Genomic DNA, 27,080 nt, shown 5'->3' with positions numbered 1-27,080 from the left:
ATAATGGATAAGATGCTAGACAAAGAGTCAAGAAGACCTGGGTTCGAATCTGCACTTGGACATGTAGCCCAGGCAAGTCCTCTCTCTGGGCAGTAGTTTTCTCATCTGAAAAGGAAGTTTGAGTTAGATGGCTTTCTAGCTCTGAATCTATGATCTAATGAATGTAACACAAAAATATATTAAATGCTTATCTCATGCAAAGAATTGATTAAGCAGATACAAAATTTATATGAGAGTCCTTTTTCTAAGAAGCTTGTAGGGAGAAATCAGGAAATCAGACCAAAAGATAGCTATAGTACATGATATTATATGCTAAGTACATTAGAAAATCACAAAATAAAAAATGAGGTCTGAAGGGAAAGACAGTTACTGGAGTGGGGTATTTATGTGAGGGAAAGCTTCATTGAAAAGGTAACATCTAAGTTGAGGATGAGTAGGAACTCAGTAAGTGAAGAGAGGGAGGCACACAGGGCATTCATAGGACCACAAATTTAGAACTGGAAGGGTCGGCAGAAGCATCTAGTTCAAGCCTCTTATTTTAAAGATGAAGAAATGAAGGGTCAAGGAGATTTTGACTTTTCCAAAGCTACAGAGGTAGTAAAGTCAGGATTTGAACCCAATTTTCTGACTTCATATTAATTTTTTTTTTTTTACTATACTTTGCTGCCCTGAAAGTATATGCTTTGCTGGGAAAGGGTTTGAAAGGTGGTGATGGTGGTGCAGAGAGCAGATCAGTCTAACTGAAGTGTAGAAAAACTGGAGAGAAGTAATATGAGATAAGGCTGGAAAGGCAGAGTGGTGTGCAAATTACTTGGAACAAGCAGTAAGTATGAAAATGGTTTCATTTTGTGACAGCAGGGGTCAGGCATGTGTACTAGTCAGACTACAGTTATTCAGAATTTCTGACTTTGACCAGTTGAAACCATACTGAGCTGGTTTTGATACCTTTAGTTAGTTCTCTAGACACAGTGCTGAATTACCTACCATATACATCAGTTTAATAATAATAATCCTCCTCCTCTTCCTCCTCTCTCTCTCAATTCTGTAGTTTTTAAGGACGGGTATCACTCCAATAAAACATGAAATAGTTGTAGTTCTCTCTCTCTCTCTCTCTCTCTCTCTCTCTCTCTCTCTCTCTGAAGGCACTTGGGGTTAAGTGACTTCCCCAGGGTCACACAGCTAGTAAGAGTCAAGTGTTTGGTCTGAGGCCGAATTTGAACTCAGTTCCTCCTGACACCAGGGCTGATGCTTCATCTACTGCACCATCTAGCTGCCCCTAATAGGTGTAGTTCTTAAAAAGTACATTTCAATGACTGTTAGTGATATTATAGCAGCTGTTGCTGTGGGGAAAGTCAACTATTTCTAGTATCACTGAAACTCACAATAAAACAGGATCAGTTATACCAAAGTACAAAAGAAAGTGTGCTCCAAAATAAAAACCAAGGCCAAGATGGGCAAATCACTGCTGCAAAATAACCTAATTCTCAGAAAACAAGACAAGACCTTCAGAAGAACCATCATTCGGAGGGGTTGACTTGAAGTTAGAAAAACAGCGAAACCAGTAAAACAAAACAAAACAATAGCTACAACTGTTGCTATGTAGGAAAAAAAAATGCTTGCCATGAGCAAATCAATACAAAGACTGGAACAATGAAGATTAGAAAAAGGTAATTTTAATTAATGAAACCTAATTCCTCACTCAAGATTATATCAAAATTATTATCAGAAGAAATCTAGTTAAGCCTGTAAGACCTAGGCATCTTTGTTAGACTGTAAAATATTTACCTCAAAAAAATATTTGGAGAACATTTTTAAACTTCCAATGAGTCTGGAAGTCTTATCCCAATTGAAAGAATGATGAGCTTTTATAAATATGTTGATATCTTAAGAAGTAGAATTATAAAAATTCCCAGACGGAAATGGAATATTGTAACATGAACTTGTCACATATCACAAAAGTTTAAAAAACTTATCCAAGAGAGGAGATAAACATGATTCGATTACCTTCATTTAAAGTCTACTGAAAACCTATAAACTATATAATCAAAGCCAGACTTGGAAGAATGTACTGTTCATCAAAAGTATGATTTATATCCAATGTGACAAAAGTGTGGTATCATGACAAATTTAAGAATGTGTCAAAGTCTTGTGAACTCAGTGACAAATTGTATAAAAAAGTGATATAAAAATTCTTTAAAGATAAAAAATTATAAAGTCAATTGTATAAGTCAATAAATTTGATTACTTTACTTTGTCCCAGCTAATTTGCACACCTTGCTATGATGGGGTCAGATTGTGGAGGACCATGAATGTCAGTCAGAATAAAAATTTGAATTTTATTCCATAGGTAATAGAGAGCTACTGAATAGTGGAAATGGAATGAGCAAGCAGGTGGCTAAACTTTAAGAGAAAAAAGTCCAAAAATCTTCTGAAGGAAAAATAAAAACAGCCAAACGTGACTACTCCTGATTCCCTGAAGCTCTTTGGAGAAAAGAGTATGGCAATTAGATTGTTGCTCAAAGAGCCAAAAATACATAGAAAAGATCACAACTAGTTACTGAAAAAACATGCCACCATGCACATTCAGTCCCTAAAAGTTTTAACCAGGCCTCTCTTTCCCTGAGGAGACAAGTGAAAGAGAACAGAAAAAGCATTAGCCTTGAAATCAGACAAACTGGGTTCAAATCCTGACTGTAACATTTACTACCTAGGTGGCCTTGCACAAGTCATTTAACTTCCCTGGGCCTCAGTTTTCTCATTTGTAAAATGAGAGGCTTCAGCTCAGCCTCTAAAGTCCTTTCCATCTCTAAATCTCTCATTCTATGCTCTGTAACTCCAGATTCTATGACAGTGAGATCAATCATGATGGGGAGCAACATTAAAAACCAAGTTTCTCTTTTTCTTTCTCTCCACTCAGAAGCCACCAGAGGTCAAGAGCAAGGAAACAGGGGAGTCTGGGAGATGCCCCGAGAGACTGCCATGGTGGTGACAACAGAACCCCTCAGAATTCTATAGCGGCTTCTTCTTAGCCCTGTGACGTACATAATGCTAGTATCATGAGCCCCATTTTACAAATAAAGACTCACCTGACCCAGGACCCTGGCAGCTTTGGAGATGTAAGTTAGGACTAAGGGGCCCCTGAATCCAAGGACCACTGCCCCAAGAGAGTTTACTCATAGTCCAGTTAGTTATTTGTTTGCTTTTTATTAGCCTTAAAATTGATGCCTTTTGTTTTTATAGCATGGTCATTTCCAGATGTGAGTTCCCCCCACCTCAGCCTCTCCTTTTAACAAAGGAAAGTTATTAAGCAAAAAACAACCCACGCAGCAGCTACACCCTACAATATGTTAACTTTCTACATCTATAGCTCCCCACCCCTCCAAAGAAAGAAAGAGGGGCGTGTGAATTTCCTTTTCTCATCTCTGGAGCCAACAGTTAGTTCTTTGTTCAGAAGACTCCAAGAGTGTTGCTTTTCTAGAACAACTCAAGCAGTATGGGGAAGGGGAGGGTCCTAGAGAGACCCATTCTTAGATAAAATCTAAGGATGTTATTCAAACTCTAGGACTAGCTTTTAAGATTTCACAATACAGGAGTACAAAACTTCAGGTAGCAGGGGTCCCTCAAAGTTATCGGCACATCCTTAAACAACTCTTTACTGGTCTCACACACTTAATATGTTATCTTTCCATTTCTAGTAATCAATCAATAAGTAAACAAACATTTATTAAGTGCTTACTCTGTGCCATGCACTATGCTACAGTGTAGGGAATACAAAGAAAGGCAAAAATATATTCTCTTCCCTCAAGAGAGGGCATTCTAATGGGGGAGACAGAGATAAATTCCATGAAAATGGAATGTAATCTCAGAGGGAAGGCACTACCAGCAGCAGGAGGGACCTGGAAAAGCCTCCTGTTGAAAGTGGGATTTGAGCTCAGTGAAGGAAGCTGAGAAAGTCAGGGGATGAGAAGGAAGAGAATTCTAGGCTTGGGGGACAGCCAATGAAAAGGAGAGTGTCATGTGAAAGGAACTGTAAGAAAGCTGATGACCCTGGATCATAGAATATATAAATACTTATTTATTAAGTACTTACCAAAAGTGGGACCTTGGGGAGATGGGGCAGCCAAGTGCAGCCTTTCAGCAAAGGCACAGACATGTGTGATTAATGAGCAGTTTGAAACTGAATCATAGAGTGCATAAAGGGAGTTAGATATAATAAAGCTGAAAAGGTAGGATGAAGCCATATTGTGAAGGGCTTTAAATCCTAAACACAGGAGTCTATCCTTGATTGTAGAAGCAATGGGAAACCACTGGAATTTGCTGAAGAGGAGGGTGACCTGGTTGGATCCATGCTTTAGGAAAATCACTTTGATAGCTGTGTGGAGGAGAAAACGGAAGGAAGAGAGATTTAAGGCAGGGAGATCAACTAGGAGACTGTTGCAATAGTCTAGGAGAGAAGTGATAAGGGCCGAAACTAGTATGGTGGTCATGTGAGTTGAGAGAAGAAGATATATGAGAAAGCTATTTTAGAGGTAGAACCAACAAGACTTGACAACTATCCGGACATGTGGACTCAGTCAATAAATATTTATTAAACATCAACCATGTGTCAGGCACTGTACTAAGCATCAGGGATAGAAAGAAAGGTAAAAGTTCCTTTTCTTAAGGAGCTCACAGTCTAATGGGGAGAAAACATGCAAACAATTATGTATAATCAAATTATATACAGGATAAATTGGAGATAATCATCAGAGGGAGGACACTAGAATTATGGGGAATGAGGAAAGGCTTCAAGTAGAGGGTGAGAGTTTAGCTGGGACTTGAAAAAATCCAGGAGACAGAGGAAATGGAGGATATTCCAGGCAAGGGATAGAGCCAGTGAAAATGCCCAGAGTCAGGAAATGGTAGGGTATAAAGGGTAAAAAGACTGCATCGATGGCAGGGAGAGCAGGGTTATGAAGAGATGTGCATGGCAAACAGAAGATTTTATATTTGATCCTAGAGGTGATAGAGAGGCACTGGAATTTACTGAGTAAGGGGTGCGGATGACATGGTCAGACCTGCTTTGGGAAGATCACTTGGACAGGTGAGTAGCTGATGGAATGGAATAGGGACAGATGTGGCTGGGAGACCAACGAGCAGGCTACTGTAATAGTTCAGGAATAAGATGAAGAGGGTCTGTACCAGGGTGGTGTCAGTGTCAGAGGAGAAAGTGAAGAGTCAAAGATGACTGGGATTGCAAACCTAGGTGACTGGAAGGATGGTGGCACCCCTGACAAAAAGAGAATTTTGGAATAAGTATGGGTTTGGGAGCAGCTAGGTAGTGTAATGGATAGAGCACCAGCCTGGGAATCAGGAGGACCTGAATTCAAATTTAGTCTTTGGACACTTACTAACTGTGTGACCTTGGGCAAGTCACTTAACCCTGATTGCCGCAAAAAATTAATAATAAGTATGGGGTTGAAAAGGGGGAAAAGATAATGAATTCTGTTTAGATGCACTAATGCCTATGGGACATTCAGGTGAAAATGTCGAAGGAGATGCTGGGCTGGAGTTGAAGAGAGAGATTAAGGGTGGATATACAGAACTGGGGGGGTCAAATACATAGAGATGATAATTCATCAACTGATTGATTAGGTCACCAAGTGAGGGTACAGAGAGAGAAGAGAAGGGAAGAGGGCCCAGGGCAGAGTGTTGAGATCATTCAAGATAGGAGGTAAGATATAAATGATGAGGTAGAAAAAGAAGATGGAGAAGGACTGGCCAGACAGATGAAAGGAGGACCAAAAGAGCAGTGTCATAAAAATTGAGAGAAGAGAGAGTCGTCAACAGTGTCATGATGCAGAAAAGTCAAGAAAGATGAAGACTGGAAAAAAACTAACCATAAAATTTGGCCATCAAGAGACCCTTGGTAACTTTGGAAAGAGCAAAGGGTGGAAGCCAAAATATAGTGGGTTGAAAAGTGAGATGAGAGGAAGTAGAGGTAATGAGTGTAAATGGCTTTTTTTTTTTTGAGAATTTTGACTGTGAAAGGGAGGAAAGATATAAGATGATAGCTTGAGGAGATAGTAGGATCAAATAAGATTAGGTTTTTTTTTATTTTATTTTAAAGGATGGGAGGAATCTGAACATATTTGTAGGCAGCAGGGAAGGAACCAGTAGATGGGAAAAGATTGAAATTAAAGAGTGGAAACGTCTGTGGGAGCAATCTGCCAGACAAAGCAAAAACGGATGGGACCTATATTTTAGAACATTAGAATGTTAAAGCTAGGAAAACAGCCTTAGAGATCATCTAATCCAATCCTACCATTTGACAGAAAAGGAAACTGAGGGCTGAGAGATGAAATGGCATTGATCCTCTGAGATTCTAGTCCACTACTCTTTGTCTGGAACTGCAAAGACTGTACCAATCTAGGAGTGTTTGGGAGGGGGAAGAAGAGCAAAGAAAATTGGAAAAAGACTCAATCCCATTCTCATGAAGCTTTTCTCTACTACTCCAGCCCATAGTAATCTCTCCCTTCTCTCTGTCTCTATAATACTTGCTGCCTGTATGACTAAACTAAATTCAATTCTGTTTTGTCATTGTACTGTCTTGTGTCTTCACCTCCTAACAAGATTATAAACTTCTTGAAGACCTTGCTGAAACCCCTACAGTGTCAAGCTCATGTTGCTTCAAAAATACCTGTTGACTTCAGTTTCTTTAGGGAGTTCATAGGCCCTTGAGCTGGAAAGGGGAAACAAAGAAGGCAAAATGACTTTTCTAAGGTTACACAATCAGTGAATCATTGAGTTGGGATTCCAACCTAGGACTTCTGACAACAAAGCCAGTGTACTTTCCACTATACTTGGTATCTCTCAACAGTTCTAGTCAACAAATATTTATTATTTTCCTACCACATACAAGATAATATGCTATATACTGGTGATATAAATGTTATGCATTTGTGGTACCTCCTTCTCTTTTCTCTTTTTCTTTCTCTAGTCTGGCTTACAGAATTAGCCTGGGTTCTTAGAGGGAGTATCCATACAACTAACTCTCAAGTCTTAGGAGTGGGAGAGCAATAACTCTACTACTCACAACTACAGTTCCTGAGCATCCATTGATGTGCTTCCCATTTCATAAATCAACAAAGATGACACCATTAACTCTATTAAATTTTTTTTTACCATTAACTCTTAATTAGAAATATTTACTACACAGAAGGCAATGCAAGATTAAATATAACATAACATTCCACCCATGAACCTCCTACCAATGCTCATAATGTCCATGGAGGAGAATGGACACAAATTTATAGAACCATAGCAGGGAGGCCAAGAAGTAAGGAGCACCCATCCAGGGCAATTCACAACTTTGGAATATGGGCCTTGATGTCTTTGATTTTCTTTAGGGACAGTATGTACCACAAGATGTGTAGGGTCCCTCCCCTTTCTTACTATGTTAGGACTACTCCTTTTCTGGGCTGCTTAGGCTATGTGAAGCTTTTTCAGCAAAACAGAGCGTTCATCTCGGACTGCAGAGCCTTTCAAAGTCAGTTTCTTGGGCTGAATTCTGAAAGGTTTCCACTTTTCACGCAGTAGATGGCAGTGCTCTTGCACTGGAAAAGGAAAGGTAGAAGCTTTCTCTTTCTACGGGCTTTTCAAGGCAGCAGAGCTTTTCCCCCCAATAAGCTTTTCCAAAGAGCTAGCAGATGGCAGTGTAGGGCCCTGAGATCTTACTGTGACCTAGCTCTGAGGTTGCTTCTTGGACCTGCCTCTTCTCAGACCCTCTAGATTAGAATGTCTGATTTTGACCAGCTTATTTTCCAAAGCAGAGCCCCTTGTATGAAACAATTCACCTCTTATGGGGAAATCCCAAATTTCTGTGAACTAAACCACAACTAGGCAACATACAATTGTCCCATAGTCTCCAAATATCAATAGTTCTAGGTATTATGATTTCCCAACTATTAATCTCAAATTCCTCATATTGGTATTTGGAGCTCAGATACCACGTGGTCCTTTGCCCATCTTTGCCTTGAGAAAGTACTTTTCTTTTGATGGACTGCTTTTTTAGTGTTTCTCAAGCAACTTTCCACCCCCCTTTCTAACAGTAAAATTGTGCCAGTCAGAAAGGGGAACACCACCTTACACAAAGATAGGCCCTGCTTTCAAAGGGTAATAAATCCAGTAAACTTTCTTTCTGATGGTGGGGGCAAGAGACAAGACACAAAGAAATACAACACAATGGAGTAAATTAAGGAGAAAATTAAAATGCTAAAAAACTTTGAAGATGGAGAAGTCACGTTGAGGAGGAAGGGGAGCCAGGAAGTCTTACTGGGTAAGGTAAGCCCTTAGTTGGGCTTTGAAGGGAAGAAGGAACTTCAATAGATAGAGATGAGTGGAGTCTGTTCCACGCAGGGAGGACTGTGTTACTAGCAAAGATATAGAACGAAAAGCTCAGGAGCCCTCAGAATGAAAACAAAGGATGGAAAGTAGTCTAGTTTGAGTGAAATATAGAATACACAAAGAGGAATAGCATGAGATAAGGCTGCACATGGAGCAAACCTATAGAGGGCCTTGAATGTCACAGTCAAGCATTTTATGTGCTATCCAGTAGACAATGTAGGAACAAGGAAAGTTTTTAAATTGAGGAGTGACATTTTAATTACTGCTATAGAAATGTCAAAATTCAGACATGAGCTATAGCTAACAGTTTTTCACCTGCAAAGATGGTAGAAATAAATTCTCAAGACAAACAGAAACTCTTTCAAAATGAACTAATATATAGAATAGACCCAGAATAATAAAAAATTCAGTTCAAGTTATATCATATCAGAGCTTGGGATCAGTTTGCTCTATGCCTAGAAACAGTGCACCATGATTCTGACAGCTATCCTACCTTATCCCTTATTCCAAATCCCTTCCAATTTCCTGCTTCACCATTGGAAAATAAAGTATCCCTTCTCAGATTGATTCAAAGAACAAGTCTAACAGAGAGGAATCATCATGATAAGGCTGCTGATTCACCCCTTCCCTGGGAAGGGAGGAAGTTACTATCAATTGTTTTAGTTGAAAAGGACTTTTTCCAGTTCCTGCTGGACCAAGGTAAAAAAAAAAAATCAGACTTGTGTTAACAAAGGACTTAATTAAGCTGGGTAAATGATATCAAAAAATATTTAAAACTAAGGTTTTCCCTCAAAGGTATTGCAGGTGAGTTGAATGTACAGCTGACTTATAAGCCAAGTCTAAGCAGAAAATAGTCCATAGGTCCTCCTCTCCATCCCTTTACATTTTTAAGTCTCTGCCTAGCAGAGAACCCCCCATAATCTGGCCTCATCTGCCCTTCCAACTTTATCTTTTACTACTCTCTAACACAGCTCCTTCATCCACTAAGCAGACCATGTGTGTTCCTATTTACCCTTAAAAAAAAAAAAGCTTTGCTAGGACCTTTTTATACTTATCCTTAACCCACCCCATAATCCTCCTTATGCACTAAAAAAAGAAAAACATTTAAGCAATGTCACCTGAAGCAGCAGCCATGTCTGATGGCAAATACACTGCTTCCAATCCATAGTCTTTTGCCTCTACTGAGAGAAGGGAGGTATGCTTCATTATCAATGCTGTAAGACCATCTTGTTTACTGCCCATTTACTTTTTCTCAGTGATCCCACCCCCCCACCTCACCCCCACTCCCTTGCACCCACCTAAATCCTACCCAGTTATTTTCTCACCTCCCTCATGAAACTTTCCCTGGACACCAGCAGTTCATATTGATAGCTTCCTTTTCTGAACTCCTTTCGCCTTTCATTTTTGCTGCACATTGTAATACTTCCTAGAGGTTATAATGGTCAAAGGGTCCTATCTTTAAAGCTGGAAGGGTCTTTCCAGGTCATCTAGTTCAACTTCTTCGTTTTACATATAAATAAAGTGAGGCCCAAAGTAATTAAGTGAGTTTTCCAAGGTCATACAGGTAACAAGTAGCACATCAGGACCTAATTCCAGGTCCTCTAAACTCCAAATCCAGGGAACCTCACTAATTGGAGCCCTAGCTCTGTTATGAACTGTGTGATCTTGGCAAGTCACCAAGACACAAAGAGGCTGTCTGACTAGTGACGTCTCGATTCTCTTCCAACCCATGTCCTAAGAGCTTGTCTGGTTCTTGATTATCATCCGTGAATAGGCTCTGCATATCCAACTCGAGGTCCTGTAAACTCTTTGAGATCAGGGCCTGTGCCTTTGACTTCACATGACTCTTCCACAGCTGCCTATTGAACACTTACTATGTGTCTACTCTACCCCAAACCTTCCTAACAATGTTCCCATTCCTCTATTACCTTCCTTTTATCCTGGCTGGACACTGACTTTCTCCTTCTCTCCAACCCCACTCCCACCAGAAGGAACCTAGAATCCCCATTCTACTCTGACTCAGAGGTCCACTCCCACCGTCTGGACGGCCACTCCTTGCCACGTTCCCTGCCTTGTAAGGACAGACATCCTATGCCGAGTCTCAACATCCTGTCCTGAAGCTGGTATGACGTTTCTCTAGATCAGAATTTGAGCTCCTTGAGAGCTAAGTCTGTCTTTATTTTCTATGTGTTTCCCTAACACTTAGAATAGCACTGGTCACAATTATGGCATACAGTAAGCACTTAAATGCTTCACTCATTCATTCATTCATTCATTTCTTCAATTAAGTTAGAGAAATTTCTGTGACTGACAACTCTGAGACACTCAGATAACAGCAGAGAAGAGAGCTTACTTTAGTTCTTTCCCTCCAGGATACATTTCCCAGAGCCTTCTCCCTTTACCAACCAAAAGAAGGTCCTAGGTCTGGGATTCCAGCCCATTCCAAGTCCCACCCTTAGGGTTTGCAGCTGGTTGGGGTAATGCAAGGAAAGCAGTTCATTGTGGGGACTGGGGTGGAACATCTAATTTGTGGCAAAACCCTGGCTTGCAGCATGCTGGCCAAGACACAGCCAAGGAGGGATGACTCAGCTGTGCCTGCCCCTCTACCCATCATCCTCTCTGGTCACTGGAAATATTAAAGAGCTCTGATTCCATATAATTAACGGCCTGTGTGACTCCTTTGACTCCCAAGTGATCTATGCCAATGGGCCTGACCCAAATAGTTCCAGGACCAGAATGGGGCTCCTGAACAGCAGGAGAGGGTACCAGAGATGGGTTCCATGGCTCCACTTTCTCAGGTCATTACCCCAGTGGCAGAGAACACTTAAAATGAAGCAATGGTAGAAATAACAGCGACTGCCACCATTCTCACAAACCTCCAGAAAGTCTGTCTACATACTCTTCAACTCTAGGGTTATCAGATCAATTCCAAAGAGATAGCTCCCAACCAAAGAGCCAAAGAGACAGATTAGCTGGCACCCATCTCTGCAGCTACCTAGTTTTAAGCAGCTGGAAGTCCTCTAAGGCTCTAAGATTGCTGAGGACAGGGATGGAAGAGGAGGTAAATTTCAATTATGTGGCTTCAAGAGTCAATTTTTGTAGAGCCACAGCTGCACTGAAACTCTAAGTCACTTAAACTCCATTCAAGGTGAGCAGACACTAAATTCTCTAGAAGTTCCCTCAACTTCAGGACTTCTAATTCCCCTTGGCTGGACACAGCATTTTGACTCAACTCAACCAACCTTTTTGAAGCACTTAGTATGTACACAGCCCTGTCACAAGTACTGAAGAAGCAAAGATAAAGAATGACATACTCCCTACCCTCCAGGAGCTTCCAGTCAAATGGGAAAAGGGGAGGGAGAACATAACATATGTACAACTAAATATAATAGAAGGAAGAATGTGGCAGGTGTAAAAGAGATCCAGGAAAAACAGAATGAGAAATTCGAGGTGGAGATCACTCATTGATAAATATGGTGGTGGTGGTGGTAGTGGTGGAGTGTATGGCAGGGTGGGGGAAGGCTTCATGGAAGAGACTGGGCCTTGAAGGAAGTGAGACTTTAACAGGTGGGGAGAAGGGGACAAGCTGGAATAGAATTCATAAAAGAGAATGTTGTTCCACAGAATGAAAGACAAATTAGATCTAAACTGGAGAGCACTGAATGCCAGTGTTGGAAGTTAAAAACTTTATTAGGTATGCAATGGGGAGCAACTAAAGATTTTTGAGCAGAGTGATACAATCCCAGCAATACATTAGAAAGAGTACTTGGGCAGTAGTAGGGGGTTGGGGGTGGATTGCTCAGAAGACCCCTGAGTCAGCTATGGCAACAGTCAGGGTATAAAAAGGGCTAAAGGCCTGAACAAGAGCTGACGCAGTGGCATCATCAGATATGGGAAATACTATGAAACAGTTGGCAATTGATTGAATATATGGAATGAGAAAAAGGAAAAATCAAAGAATTCTTTTTGTTCTTGTGAGCCATTCCTAATCATTCCTGGGTTAATTAGCAGAAAGAAACATGAAAAGCATTTGTCTGGACTCCCCTTTTCTGTATTTTAAATGCATCTCATTATATCAGATTCCAGGGAGACTCATCCACAAAAGCCCTAGCCACAAGAATTGCACACCGAGGATCTTTCAGCTTAGCTCATACTTGAATTGGATAGTCACCAGACTTAGTAAATCAGGGACAGGATAGTCACCCCTCTGTAAATCACATTGAGGAAGCACAGATGGTTGAGGACTGAAAGGTGGGAAGTTCCACAATGACTATTAACAAGCTATGACCACTGCCAGGCCTTCTGGCAAATGCCATCCTGACTCTACCACCTCTAATCTGAGAAGGTTTTGTCCAAAAGGCCTTCTTCTGCAGGGCCACAGATTACTATTCAATGCTCACTGAAGGCAGTCCAGGAAGGGAGTGAAACTAGATAGCCTTCTGCCCATTTAAGAGCCAACACAACCTACATTAATAATAGCAGTGTCCCTTATTGGATCTGTCAAGATAGCATGCCCACTCTTGTTTCCACATGGCTCCTTCCAATATTACTCCTACTTCACAGTATTTCTTTTAAGAAAGAGGTCCACTGAATATTAAAGTCATACTATAGTAAAAATTAGGAGAGAACCTGATCAGGTACCTTTTATAGCTCTAGCCAAGGTTAGAATTCTTAACCAAATAAGAGACAGAATCAACCACAAAAAGTAAAAATAAAAATTTTTGATTAAATGAAATTGAATGCTTTTGTTTGAAGAAAATCAATGCAACTCAGATATGAAGGGATATGCTCTATTAGAGGAAAAAAATCTTTGCATTAAGTATCTCTCATAAAGGTCTGATATCCAAGATACAGAGGGAATTGTTTTTGTTGAGTCATTTCAGTCATGCCTGATTCTCTGTGACCCCATTTGGGGTTTTCTTGATGAAGATACCACAGTGGTTTGTCATTTCCTTCTCCAGCTCACCTTACAGTTAAAGAAACTGAGGCAAACAGGGTTAAGTGACTTGCCCAGGGTCACACACCTAGTAAGTGTCTAAGCCAAGATTTGAACTCAGGTCCTTCTGACTCCAGGGCCAGCACTCTATCCACTATGCCACCTAGCTGTCCTGTAGGGAACTAACACAAATATAAACACCAAAAGTCATTTTACAAAGGTTAAGTGGTCAAAAGATACAAATAGTTTTCAAAAGAAGAATTGCAAATTATTAACAACCATATAAAAGTTTGCCCCAAACAACCAGGAAGAGAAAGGAGAATCAAAACATCTCTGAGTTTGTTTACACCCAGAAAACTGGAAAAGATGAGAAAAAATGGGAACAGTCAAGGTTGGAAGGGCTACGAAAAAGCAGATATGCTGACACATTATTGGTGGAGCTGTAAATTGGTCTAACCATTGTGGAAATCAATCTGGAATTATGCTAAGAATGAGACTAAAATTTCCATACTTTTGGACTCAGAAACTGCACTGCTAGGCGTATAATCAAAGAGGATCAAAGATAGGAAAGGTTCCATTTACACAAAAATATTTATAGTGCTACTTAATCTAATAGTAAAGAACTAGAAACAAAGTAGATGTCTATTGCCTGCAATATGACTAAACAATCTGTGAGAAACGAAGATAACACAACAGTACTATGATATAAGAAACAATGATTATTTGGACTCCAGAAAAGCAGTACTAGGAAAGCTACCACCACAATGTCAATGGAAAGAACAAGAAAAACTGAAATTGAATGCTGTGAAACTCTAATGACAAAGGCTGACCCTAAAGAAGAGCAATGGGGAAACAACTCCCTTCTTGGTAAAAGTAAAGGAATATGGGTGTGGAAAAGTACATATAATCTTGTATTTGTTTGACTGGTCAGTTTCGCTGAACTGTTTTTTTTTTTAAATATCTTTTTTATTCTTATAAGGCTCTTTGGGAAAGGGAAGGGAGCAGGATATATGAGGAAGTAAAAGTCATAGAAAAACAAAAGTGATAAATTTTAAAGGGGTCTGGCAATTCTTAGTTGATAAGAATTGGGTTGAGGAGTCATGATATCTGGTATTTGTATAGGACTTGATGGTTTACAAAGAGCTTTACATATATATATGATCATGACAAGTAGTTTAAAGAACACTAAATCTGGAATTAGGGATTTTAAGTTTGATTCTGTTGCTCATTACCTATAAGATCTTAGGTATGTCATTTTCCTCATCTGTAAAATGAAGGAGTAGGTCTAGGTGACTTTTAAGGTCTAACTCTAAACTCATAATTATGACCATCAATTCCATGAGGTAGCTAAGACAGGTAACATTGCCCCATTTTACAGATCATCAAGCTGAGGCTTTGAAACGTTAGGCAATTCTTCCAAAGACGCACAGCTAATAAGCAGCAGTCAGGATCAGAACTTTGGTTCTTTTTTACCAGAAGTCCAGTGTCTGCTTCATCACAACTGCCTGCTAGATGATGTTAAATCTACACATAATCCTGTCTTATGTGAAGACCAATGACTCTACAAATTCATTGTCAGTAAGGGATGTGCCATGAGGTGATTTTCTAATAGTGAAAAGGGGTTACACTGAACCATCCTGAGTTAGCTGATGATACAGTGGCTAGAGCGCCAGGGCATGGAATCAGGAAAACCTGAGTTCAAACCCAGCCACAGATGCTTACTAGTTGTGTGACCCTGCCTTGGTTTCCCCAACTGTAAAATGTGGATAATAATAACACCTATCTCACAAGATTGTTGTAAGCATCAAATGAGGTCATATTTGTAAAAAGAAAAAAAATGCTTAGCATAGTACCTGGCACATAATAGGCACTATATATCTGCTTATTTTGTTCTCCTCCATTCCATGTCATCCTCACTCTCTTGACTGGTTCACCATGTCCCTGATAGATCACATCACATATTTATAATGTGACAGGTTTGGTTAGATATGCAGTTTATGGCTGCAGAACAGAACCAAGATAACTTGGAGTGTGAACCCCTAACCTCCACTGATTGGTTAGTTGGTCTCATTAACACTTTTCTAATTATCCACCTCAAGTTACCACAGAAAAGCTACTAACAGTAAAAGCAGAAAGGATGAGAGATCCTCTAGTCATAAGATACCCTTAGGGGCAAATAGGTGGTACAGTGGATAGATTGCAAGACCTGGAGTCAGGAAGACCTGAGTTCAAATCCAGCCTCGGACACTTACTAGCTATGTGTCCCTGGGCAAGTCACGTAACCTCCTTTTGCCTAAGTTTTCTCAATTGTAAAGTGAGGATAATAACATTACCTACCTTGCAGGGCTGTTGTGAGGATCAAATGAGATAATATTCGTAAAGCACTTAGCACAGTGCCTACCACATAGTAGGTGATTATTTCTCCCACCACCACTCCCTCACTCCCTTTTAAAGAGAGCAAAGCCCTGCAGAGCTCAGCCACAGAATATTAACTGCCCTCTTCCTGGTAGCTTGGTAACCCATGGCTTGCCTGCCTATCACCCCAGTAACATAAACCAGTTAGTCTTTCAATTCCAATTCCAGGAGCTGAAATAATTTTAGAACTGGAAGCAACTTCAGAGATCATTCTGTACTTTGTACATAGTAGGTGCTCCAAAAATATTTTGAATGAATGAATGACTTAATCCTAATCCCTCAGTTTACAAATGGTGAAACCAAGGTCCAGAGAAGTACATAGCATGTTCAATAATTCTTCTTTGATATTTGGCAGTGGAACTTGGATCTACAGACCCCAAATGTGGTGCTTTCTCCCTTTTAACATGTAGCCTTAAGGTTTTTTTTTCCTATTTAAAGAGTTCAATATGGAAAGCTTTTACAGGTCTACTAAAAGAAAAAAAAAGCCTTGTTCAGTATCAAACTACAAGGAAGTGAGGATTACTGAAATGAAGCCTCTAAATAATCACATCAATAAATCAATAAGCCTTTAGCACTACTAAATTCCAGGTACCATCCTAAGTGCTAGGGATAAAAAGACAAAAACCAAATCAGTCCTGCCCTCAAGGAATTTACATTCTAGAGGGGGAGCCAACACATATAGAATCCATACAACATGAGTACAAGGCTATTAGGAAGGGAGAGCACTGGGTATGGTTGGGGAGGGGAAGATCAGGAAAGGCTTTACAAAGAAGTTTTTGTCTTCCACCATTCATAGAACTCTGAAGAGGGAAGCCCCTCTAGACTTCCTCTGGGTGTCACACTTGAGGAATCCCCTTGCAACACTCAGACAACTGTGATTGGAAATGCTATAGGGAGCTGGATGCAGTGAGCCCCAAATCCATTCACCTCACTGTTTTCTTTTTTATTTTAAATTCAATTTTATTTTTTGCAATCAATTAAAATCTGCCTTCTCTCTCTCTAGCCTCTTCCTATGGAGAAAGAATGAAAAACAAATCCCCTACAAACATGTAGAGTCAAGCAAAAAGAAAAAATGAAATCCCTCATTGCCCATGCCAAAAAAAAGAGTCTCAATCTGTACTATCAGAAGGTTGGCAACATGTTTCATTTTGAGTTCCCTGGAATCATAGTTGGTCATTGCACTGATCAGAGTTCCTAAGTCTTTCAAAGGTATGTGTTTTTACAATATCATTGTTACTATATAAATTATTCTTCTAGTTCTGCTTACTTCATTCTGCAACAGTTTCTTCCCACTCCACATGTAATTTTTTTTGTAAGGCAATTGGGGTTAAGTGACTTGCCCAAGGTCACACAGCTAGTATGTGTCAAGTGTTTGGTCTGAGGTCACATTTGAACTCAGGTCCTCCTGACTTCAGGGCTGGTGCTCTATCCACTGCGCTACCTAGCTGTCCCCCTTTTTTTTGCTTTTTGGTGAGGCAATGGGGTTAAATGACTCGCTCAGGGTCACACAGTTCTGCTTTTAAAGCTTAAACAGTTATTGTTTCATTTTGTTTTCCACAGTGACAAGTCAGTCTTAGTCAAGAACAGGGCTCTCTCAGAGAGAAACACTTGGGTGCATAAAGCATGCATGAGCCATCTTGAATTTCTGAGAGAGAACAGAACCCTTCTGTCTTCTAAAATCCCCTCTTCTCCAAGTGTTTGAGTTAGCTTCTGGCAGATCCAGAAGAGGCCTATGATTCCTGGATTAAATCTGCTAATTTGTAACCTAAGACCATTCTTACTCATTGTAACCAGACCATTCTACCCAGAGGTCTCTGGGGTTGAATTCACTGATTCTAGAGTCTTCATTCATAAAAACCCAGAACACCAGAGTTAGAAGAACTCTAAGAGATTAATTAAACAGCTATGATTTAATGGATTTAATTTAACTTGGAGTCAAATGACCTGGGTTCAAAGTGTGGTGGTAGAAAGTGCTAGACTTGTAGCTTGGAAAACCTGAGTTCAAAGGCTGCCACAGATACTTACTGTGTGATCCTGGACAAGTCACTTAATGCTTCTCAACCTCAACCTTCCTTATCTGTAAAATGGGAATAATAATAACACCTATATTACAGGGTGAGTTGGAGAAGGAAATAGCAAACCACTCCAGTATCTTTGCCAAGAAAACCCCAAATGGAGTCACAAAGAATTGGACAGGACTAAAACAACTGAACAACAACAATAACAATAACAACAACAAATCTTACAGGGTAGTTATCAGGATCAAATGAGATAATAGGTATGAAACCCATGCAAACTTTAAAGCACTATATAATTGCTAGCCACTTTTAAATTCCAGCTGTGACATTTACTATCTGTGTGACCTTGGGAAAATGACTTTATTTCTCTGGGTCTCAGTTTCCTTATCTGTAAAATGAGGAGGTTGGCCTAGATGACATGTAAGGTCTCTTCAAGTTCTAAATCTATGATCCTATGAATCTAGTTCCTCTCTTCCTCTTATTTTAAAGATGAGGAAATGGAGGCACAGAAATATTTCCAACTTTGGGGGACTTGTAACACTCTAAGCAAGAATTCTTCTACCATTGTTGTTGTTCAGTTGTTTTTTTTCAGGCATGTTCAAACCCCTTTTGGAGTTTTCTTGACAAAGATACTGGAGTAGTTGGCTATTTCCTTCTCCTGCTCATTTTACAGTTGAGGAAACTGAGGCAAACAGGGTTAAGTGACTTAACCAGGGTCATACAGCCCTCAAGTGTGAGGTCACATTTGAACTCAGGTCTTTGTGACTTCCGGCCCAGCACTCCATCCACTGCACCACCTAACTGCCTCTCCTCTACAATTATTTCCACCCCTATATATACATACACCTAAGCGATATAGACTTGTAATTGGTATTGGTATAGATGATTTGTGGCCTGGGTGATTCATCGTAATTTCATGGGCATCAATAATTCCCAGATAAGGAAATTCCCTCTGCCAATGAAGATTAGCACCTTCTCTGCAAGTTATATAGTATTAGAGTTACCTAGGACATTGGGCACTTAAGTGTCCATCTACTATGCCATTAGTGGAATATATTTAATACTTTTTAAATTACCTTAATACAGAAGTGTCAATACTCAATACTCCTGAGTTTGGCCCGAATCATATCAAACCACATTGGGAAATATTCAACAAAATAAATAAAAATGCAATAAGACATAGATAATGTTAATCTGGTTTTCTTAATCAATATGTATCTGAAGGGATCCTTACGTACAGTTTAGTGATCCCTCTTTCTATTGAGTTTGAAAGCAATGCCTCAATAAATCCACGATGTGAGTCCTCCCTCCATTAGTGCAGATGGTCACTCATACCTACCCTCTATTCTTTGTGAACTAGGGGAAAGCCTCCAGCATATTGAGAATTTATGAAAGAGCACGGACAAGAATCACACTTCTTGAAGAAATAACTTAAAAGTACTATTTTGGGGGAGCATTTTTTAAAATTCCAAGATATCACATGAGGATATTGGAATCACACCAGGGTACAACAAAGAAAGAAAACAACATTGAACCTGAGACTAGTCCAGACTCTTGGGCTGGTAGTAAATGGGCACTGTAGGGGAGGCCCCACCCCACCTGGTACCAAACTCAAACTCTAGCTGTTTGGCCAGAACCAAACCAACCTCAGGAATGTAACATGCCAAATAATTCACTGCCTTTGGCTGTCTAGGGTGTTTCCTGCTCTAGGTTAGGTTTTTTCCCCCCTCATGTTCAGAGAACCATCATAGGGCATCATTTTCCTGTCTCTTGGGCACAGGATTCAATTGAAGCCCAATTCTCTTATTTTTTCCATTTTTCTAAAACCAAGAGTTGTGAATAGGACTTGTTAGCCCAGTGGAGTACAATGGAAAGCTTAATGGCTTTGGAAATAGAGAGCTTGGGTTCAAATCCCACTTCTGACACTACCTATATGACCTTTATGACACTAACTGTATGTCCAATTTCTTTATTTGGAAAATGAGTAGGTTGGGCCACACAGTCCCTGACATCCCTTTCAGGTCTAAAGCTAGGATCCTAAAAACATAAGAGCTACTAAACCGAAATGGAGAAAGGCAAGCTCCAAATGAAATACACGTCCAAGATAGTTCCTGTGTGCACTAAATCTGTTTGTCTTGGGTGTTAGCAACACCCTAAAAGGCAAATCCGAGAAAGAGACTGAAATCTTTCCCAAGTGCTTAATAACAGGTTGACTGACTTAGGAAAAAGATCCTATCTAATTGATCAAGCATCCTCCAAGAGGCTGGGGGAACTTGGCAAGGCACTAAACCCAGAAATCTTTTAGCTTCTGGATACAGGATGATGTCATAAAGGAGCAGAATCTCTAGGCCAGTTTCTAAAAGACTTAGCTAAAGCTGGGAACCAAGGCTGATTGTTTTACAGATTGATGAGGGGGAAAGGCAAAGAAAGGAACAATAGAAGTGTGGGGATTTCACCCAGTTCAGACCAGGGGAAAAAAACAACAAGGAAAAGAACTGTAGTGGCCAGGTTGATCCGAATATCCACAAAGTCCAAATAAGCAATTACAAGGCCACAGGTTAGTCCAAGCATCCACACCAGGAGTGGCTATTATTTGATTTTTTTAAAAGAGACAATTCACTTTAAAGCTGGAATTATAGGGCTAAAATCTATTTAAAGATGCCACAGGTCCAGGAAGTAGATACTCACTACCCTTGAGGGCAGAGATTGCTGAGGTTTTTGTCAGCAGTATCCACAAGGCTTTAGTAATAAGTCTAGCTCATAGTAGGCTCTTAAATAAATGTTCCCTGAATTCAATTAAATTAGCTAAGGACCAAATTATTTCTGCAGCCAATAATAACACAGTACTATCTTTATTCCAAAAAGCTTAAAGCACATTCACCTACCTTTTCCTCTCAGAATCTTGAACAAATTTAAAAGCACTCTCATTAAAAACATAGGTATCATATACATATAGGCAGAAAATTTATACATTCACTCAGAAAACATAGCTAAATTTATTCAGCCAACGCCCTTCTTCTCTAGTCTATAGCCCATTGTTTCTACTTCTCTGTCACTCTCTCCCTCTCTCTCTCTCTCCTCCCCCCCAACTTAATACAATGTGTTTTATCCTCTTTTTAAAATTCCTAGATAGTATTTATTCCATTACTACTATGTTTCATGATGATGCCAGACCATTGTCCTTCACGGTGATGATGGAACCTGTAGATTGATGATAGAACCTGTAGCCCCTTCCACTTCATCTGTCCCTGTTCAAATCAAGTAGAGTCCACCTATAAGGCTGCCAATCTCAGGTCATTCCTAATCCTGTCTCAAATATATTCAAGAGGTTCTTGCTACTGAATATTGAGATGATAGATGATAGACAGATAGATGTGTTTATATACACACATACATACACACATATACACACATATATATACATAGATACATATACACATATATATGGTGGGGTAGCATTTGAAGATCTTTAGAGTTTCCACATTCAGACCTAGGAGGACACCACCCACCTTCCCCTAATCTCCAAACTTTATGTGCTCCTTTACCAGCCACATTGTGCAAGCCTCACATTGCATGAACATGGGGCAAAGGAAAGAGCATCCAATTGAGAGCCTAAAGACCAGGATTCTGGTTCTAGTTCTGTCACTGCCTCGTTGTGGTACCTTGATCAAGTCACTTCCTTTCTCTAGATCTCGGTTTTCTCTTCTCTAAAACACTATGATTAAACCAGACAATCTGGCTGGTCCCTCCCAGCTCTTAGCATTCTACGAATCTATGTTTCCAAGGATCAGCCTCATTTTATAGTTGCGGAAATTAGTTGCTGGACAGGTTTCTACTTTAAACAAAACCAAAAGTGGTGAATCCGTCTTTTTTTTTTGGGAAAGCCAATATCTCACTGCCAGCCAGCTTCTTCATAACAGTGGGCTGAGTCCTCCAAAACCCTAAGGAACCAAACTTTCTGTAGAGAGGAGAAACTTGCTGTCCTGAGAGTCCCTAGACAATAAAGAGATATGAAAGCTAACTCGCATCTGCTCTGGACAACAGCCTTATACATTCTCTCCCTCGGCAGACTGAGTGCTATCAGGGGCCGCCCCCGCCCCTTTTTCTTCCTTTTCTTTTTTAAAATAGTGACAATGATGTTAAAAACAGTACCAGCCCGAGCCCAAGCCAAACTTCTTGTGTAATGTTCAGCACACGAGCAGCAAAACAAAAGGCCACTCACCGCCTGAAAGGCAGAGAGATAATGAGGGACACAAACCGAGGGCAGAGGGCAGGCGAAGTTTTAAACCTCTAAAGGAAAAGGGAAGGCATTTGGTATTTTCTACAGTCCCCCGAGCCAGCAGCCCCGGGAAGAGCCGGCCAGCCCGACGTGTGCAGTGTTTTTTCTTACATCTTGGCTGGGTTGGCTCCCTCACAAGTGGAGAGGGCTGACCACCCACCCGTGAGAGGTGGAAGAAAAGGAGCAATCACATTGGATCCAGAGGTGGCCAGTCCAGCTGCCAGAGGCGCGGGGAGGGGAGAGAAGGGAAGGGAAAACAAGGGGAGGGCAAGGGGCTCCCCGTGAAAGGACAATGTAGCTCGCTCGCCCGCTCGCTCACTCACATAATGCTTGTTGGGCACTCGCCGCTTCTGCACGTCCAGGACTTTCACCTCCACGATACTACGCCGGGGCATGGCTCCCTCGGTCCGGACGGGCCCCCGGGACAAAGCACCGATTGCCCCTGGTCCACCTCCTCGGGCGGCCGTGCACGGGCGGGAGCGGGAGCTGGAGCTGGGCACGGCGCGCGTGGAAGAGCTCAGCTCGGCGCACTGACCACATGCAAGGCTCCGCCGGGCCCAGGGAAACTGGAAAAAGCCCAGGAGGCGACGCGAGTGGCTCTCAGGTTGCTGCTAGCCAGGAGAGAAGGAGCAGCAGCGGCAGCCAGCGGCCACGGGCCCCAGCGCCTCCGCCCCCGCCGCCCCCGCGCTAGCTCTCCCCTCCCCTGCGCTGCCCAGCCCAGCCGAGCCCTCCCCGCCACCACAGTCCTCTCCAGCTCCAGCGCGCTCTCCCCTCCTCTCCCTCCTCCTCTCCCTCTCTCTGTCCCGAGGCTGCTGATGGAGGACGGCTCCAGCCCTCCCTCGCCAGCCGAGTAGCCTATCCCACCCCGGCGAGGCGGTAAGTTACGAGCTCAGAGCCAGCCCAGTTCTTAAAGGGGCCGGCTAGGCGCCTGCTGCTCCAAGACCCGGAGGAAGAAGCAGAGTTCCAAGCTCTGCAGCCGCCCCGCCCCCTCCCATCCCGACCTGGCTTGCACTGACTCCTCGCTCACTGGATCTCTTCTTTTACACCTAAGCACCACTGGCCCCTTTCAGTCCGCACTGTCCCACCCCTTTCCCAGAACAAGCGTCTCGGCCACCTGGTCTCCACTATTATGGTGGGGCTAGGCGGGAGGTAGAAGCTCACTTCTCCCTCAAGGCAAGAGGAGAGCCATTCCCCTAAGCCCCCCAAGATGTGCACCCCGCAGCCGCAAACTCCCTTTGTCCCCACGCACTATCCTGGTTGCACGTGCCACCCCTCGAGGGTGAAGTAGTTAAATGGTTCCCGGATTAACTGGACCTGAAAGGGGGGGGGGAGTGTAGGGGGACAGGTGGAGAAACCCAGGTCTGTAAGGCAAAGTCTTCTGGAGTAAACTTTGGGGGACTGTTTTAAATAGAGCCTCCTGGCTCTGAACCTAGGGTTCCCAGACACCTCAGTCCAAGAATCCTTGGAAATGGAAAGGCCTTCTTGAGGGTCAAATCTGGATGACAGAATTGTTTGGGTGAGTTTGGTCCTTGGACCCATTGTACCTTTCCCTCAGGCCTCTCTCTGTGCTCACAGGGTAGCTCAGGGTCACCCTGTCTCCCCACCTCTTACTGGGGGCCTGTTGTCCCTGGGAAATGAAAGCTCTACTAGCCAGCCCTTTCCCCCTCCCCCATTTTCCGCAGTTGGTAGTAAAAAAGATTTCATATTCCAAACTGAAAATGACTACCACACAGAGGGCAATGGCGAGGCAAGTAATGGGTATGAGCAGGCTGCAGTGTATAATCAATAAGGAACTTCAAAGGAGAACTGGAGTAAGATGTCATCAGGGAAGTGTATAATGGGAAGAGATGGGTGAATTGGATAGTGAGGGATGACAGATGAATAGCCAGTGTGCTCTGCTGGTACCCTCCTCATATCAGTGAGGAAGGTCTTTAGTATGTTGGGTAAATTCTCTGTGGCAGACATGTGGGAGGACATAGACAAGAGATGGCACAGGATGGGCATGCATAGATGTGTTCTGGTTTGCATCCTTGATAGAAATGAGATCATAAGTCATTAGGATATTTGAATATCCACACTTGTCCTTACTTTATTCTAACACTCTGGGGTTCAGCTCTGGCATTTCAAAGGTACTGGCATTTCTGATAACTATTGTTGTTGTTTGTCCTTTGTTTCTCAAAGAGGACTATGACATCAGGAAGATGATGCCATGACTTGCAAGCAAATTGGATTTAAGTGAAGGAGGGCTGTGCAAGGTCACCAGCCTCACTTTCTCCTCCAGAGCCACTTGGGTCCAGTGGTCAGACACAGACAACTGGGGATGACTCCCTCTGATAACTAATAGTGCTCTAGGCCTCAGTTTCTCCACCTCTAAAATGAGATGGTTGGACTAAATGATCTCTAAAATTCCTTCCAGCTTTAGACTCCTGAAGAACTAACTCTCTGATCTCCAATCCTTGGAAATTGAGTGGTTGCTGGTAGGTTAATCTGTTATGTCTTCCAGGTAATAAAATATATTTGCATTTTTTGGATACAATCCAGTGAGTGAAAGAATTGTTCAAAAGCTTCACCTTAAATACATGGCAAGTCAGGGGGAAAATATATTTGGGCAAGGGGAACTTTTAGAACTCCTCCAATCTCTCTATGAAACTGCTCCCCTCTGTAGCCATTGAGTATGGACCGGGGCTCTTTTGGGTTCTTGAAATTGCCCGGTATGCTAAACATTCTGCTTTTTGGGCAAGGTTCACCCCTTTTACTTGTATTCTTCCTACCACCAGCCAAGCCCTTGCTAAAGAGGCAGGGCTTTCTTTGTCTATCAGAAATGGGGAACCTCTGGCCTTGAGGTCACACGTGGCCCTCTGGGTCCTCAAGTACAGCCCTTTGACTGAATCCAAACTTCACAGAACAGTGAAATTTGGATTCAGTCAGAGGGCTGAATGTAAGGACCTAAAAGGCCACATGTGGCCTTGAGGCCAGAGGTTCCCCACCCCTGGTAGATGTTAGTCCCCCAAAAGACTGCAAGCTTCAGGAAAATTGGTCTTTTAAAATTTCCCCTAGTATTGTGCACAATATTCTTCACATAGTAAGTCCTTAATAAATATTTGCTGAGTTGTATTGAATTCCTCTTATGGGAAACCTTTTCTCATTCCCCTAGTTATTTGTGTTTTTGCCCTTAAATTATCTTATGTGAATGTTCTATATCCCCTGTAAAATGTGAGTCCCATAAGAGCAAGGCCACTTAGTCTTGGTACTCCTGGTACCTAGCCTAGTACCTGTAGTACCTTACACATTTTTAGGGGAAAAGGAGGGTCTTGATATGTGATTTCATTGGCAGATGCAGCAGCTCCTGGCAAGAAAATTCCTTCTACCCATGCATGTAGACAATTGCTCTGTAACTTATTTTAGACCAAAGGGCTCTTAACAGGGAGTCCATGGAAAGGCATCAGGTAGTTAGTGAACTTGAATAGGGAAAAAAGTTACATCTTTTTTCATTATAAATGATTCCCTTTGTAATCCTATGTAACTTATTTTATGCATTAAAAACATGATTCTGCAAAGGGGGGATCTATAGGCTTTACCAGACTGCCCAACTAGTACATGACACACCAAAAAGTTAAGAACCTCTGTTTTAGAGTGATGGCTAGTGCACCAAGAAGTTAAATGACTTGTCCAGGAACACACACAGTTTCAGAAATGGATCTTGAACCCAGGTCGCCCTGATGTGAGGGTAACTCTCTATCCACTACAACATACTGTCTCTGGGTGAAAAAAGCAATTGTGGCTTAAGGGCTTACAATATGTTAAGGACTGAAGTTGCAAATAAAAAGGCAAAGCAGTTCCTCATCTCAGGGAACTCACATTTTAATAATGGGAGATAACATATAGAGGAGGTTTCAAATGCAAGTCAAACGGAAAGATTCAGTAATCATTGGGCAAGCAAATGGCAATGCATCCTCTTTTAATGTTTGAATTAAATTGAATTGGGGGTCAGCCAAACTTTTAGTCCCCAACCTTTAGCAGAAGATGCTCAAATTTATGCATCCTCAAGAATCATGGTATCTAAAGCTGGAAAGGACCTTAGAATAGTTCAGTCCCCTTATATTACAGGCAAGGAAATAATGGCCCCAGAGATTTGAGTGTTGATTTTAAGGTAATGCATATGGGAAGAAAGCTGGATTTTGAACCCACATCTTCTGCAGTGCTCAGGTCACTGTATCATACTTTGTCTTCTCAATATACTTTTATTTTCTCCTGTATCAGAATGTTAGCTTTGGTATAAGAGAAATAAAACTGAATAGAGATCTAAGTTCTGATTCCTACCCCATCACTAACCAGCTGTGTGATCTTCACCTTGATTAAATGGGAACAGTAGATAAGATGATATCTGAGGTAGCTAAGTGGTATAATAAAATGCTCAGCCTGGAGTCAGGAAGACCTGTATTCACATCCAGCCTCAGATACTAGCTGTGTGACTCCCAGGTAAGTCACTTAAAAAAAAACAATAAACCTCCACCTGCCTCAGTTTCCTCAACTGTAAAATGGGGATCGTAATAGCACCTACCTTCTGGGGCTGTTTCGAACATCTAAATGCTTAATAAATGCTTGTTTTCTTCTTTCTAGCTTGGGAGTTCTATGGTTATAATACATATTTAGAATACTCATTGTCTAACTGCTTATTGGCATCACCCTCATGTTAATATTTGTACCTCCTCTAGCTGTTCTTGAACATGTTTCTTTAATGAATTTATTCAGTAAAAATTTTAATTCATTATATCCCATTATATAATTACTTTATCCATTCCATCTAATTTCTTCTTCTTGGGCCAGTTGCTCATTGCTGGCATCCTAGTGGTCATACCTTGTCTGACTCTTAGTCACACCCTTAGTTCTTGTCCTCACTTCTGGGGATCACAATGTCTTAGGGACTGCAATCAGTCATATCCTCTCAGATTCTCTCTTTCACTCTCTTCTTCTCTCTTTCATTCATTCTTTCTTCCTTCCTTCTTTTCTTCCTTCCTTCTTTTCTTTCTTTCTTTCTTTCTTTCTT

General features: G+C 41.5%; 1 protein-coding gene across 1 annotated transcript in view; it reads right to left on the bottom strand.

Moving 5' to 3' along the window:
* The window catches only part of SH3PXD2B (SH3 and PX domains 2B), a 124,746-nt gene extending 102,277 nt beyond the window's left edge, over positions 1 to 22,469 (bottom strand). The window contains exon 1 of the mRNA XM_027841761.1: positions 22,357 to 22,469. Within this exon, the coding sequence (XP_027697562.1) occupies positions 22,357 to 22,428 (72 nt within the window). The 5' untranslated portion in view covers positions 22,429 to 22,469. The remainder of the gene's footprint in view (positions 1 to 22,356) is intronic.
* Between the last annotated feature and the right edge of the window lie 4,611 nt (positions 22,470 to 27,080).

This window comes from Vombatus ursinus, unplaced genomic scaffold (genome assembly GCF_900497805.2).
Source record: "Vombatus ursinus unplaced genomic scaffold, bare-nosed wombat genome assembly UNPS02014863.1, whole genome shotgun sequence".
Taxonomy (NCBI): Eukaryota; Metazoa; Chordata; class Mammalia; order Diprotodontia; family Vombatidae; genus Vombatus; species Vombatus ursinus.
This window is presented reverse-complemented; position numbering and strand designations above follow the sequence as displayed.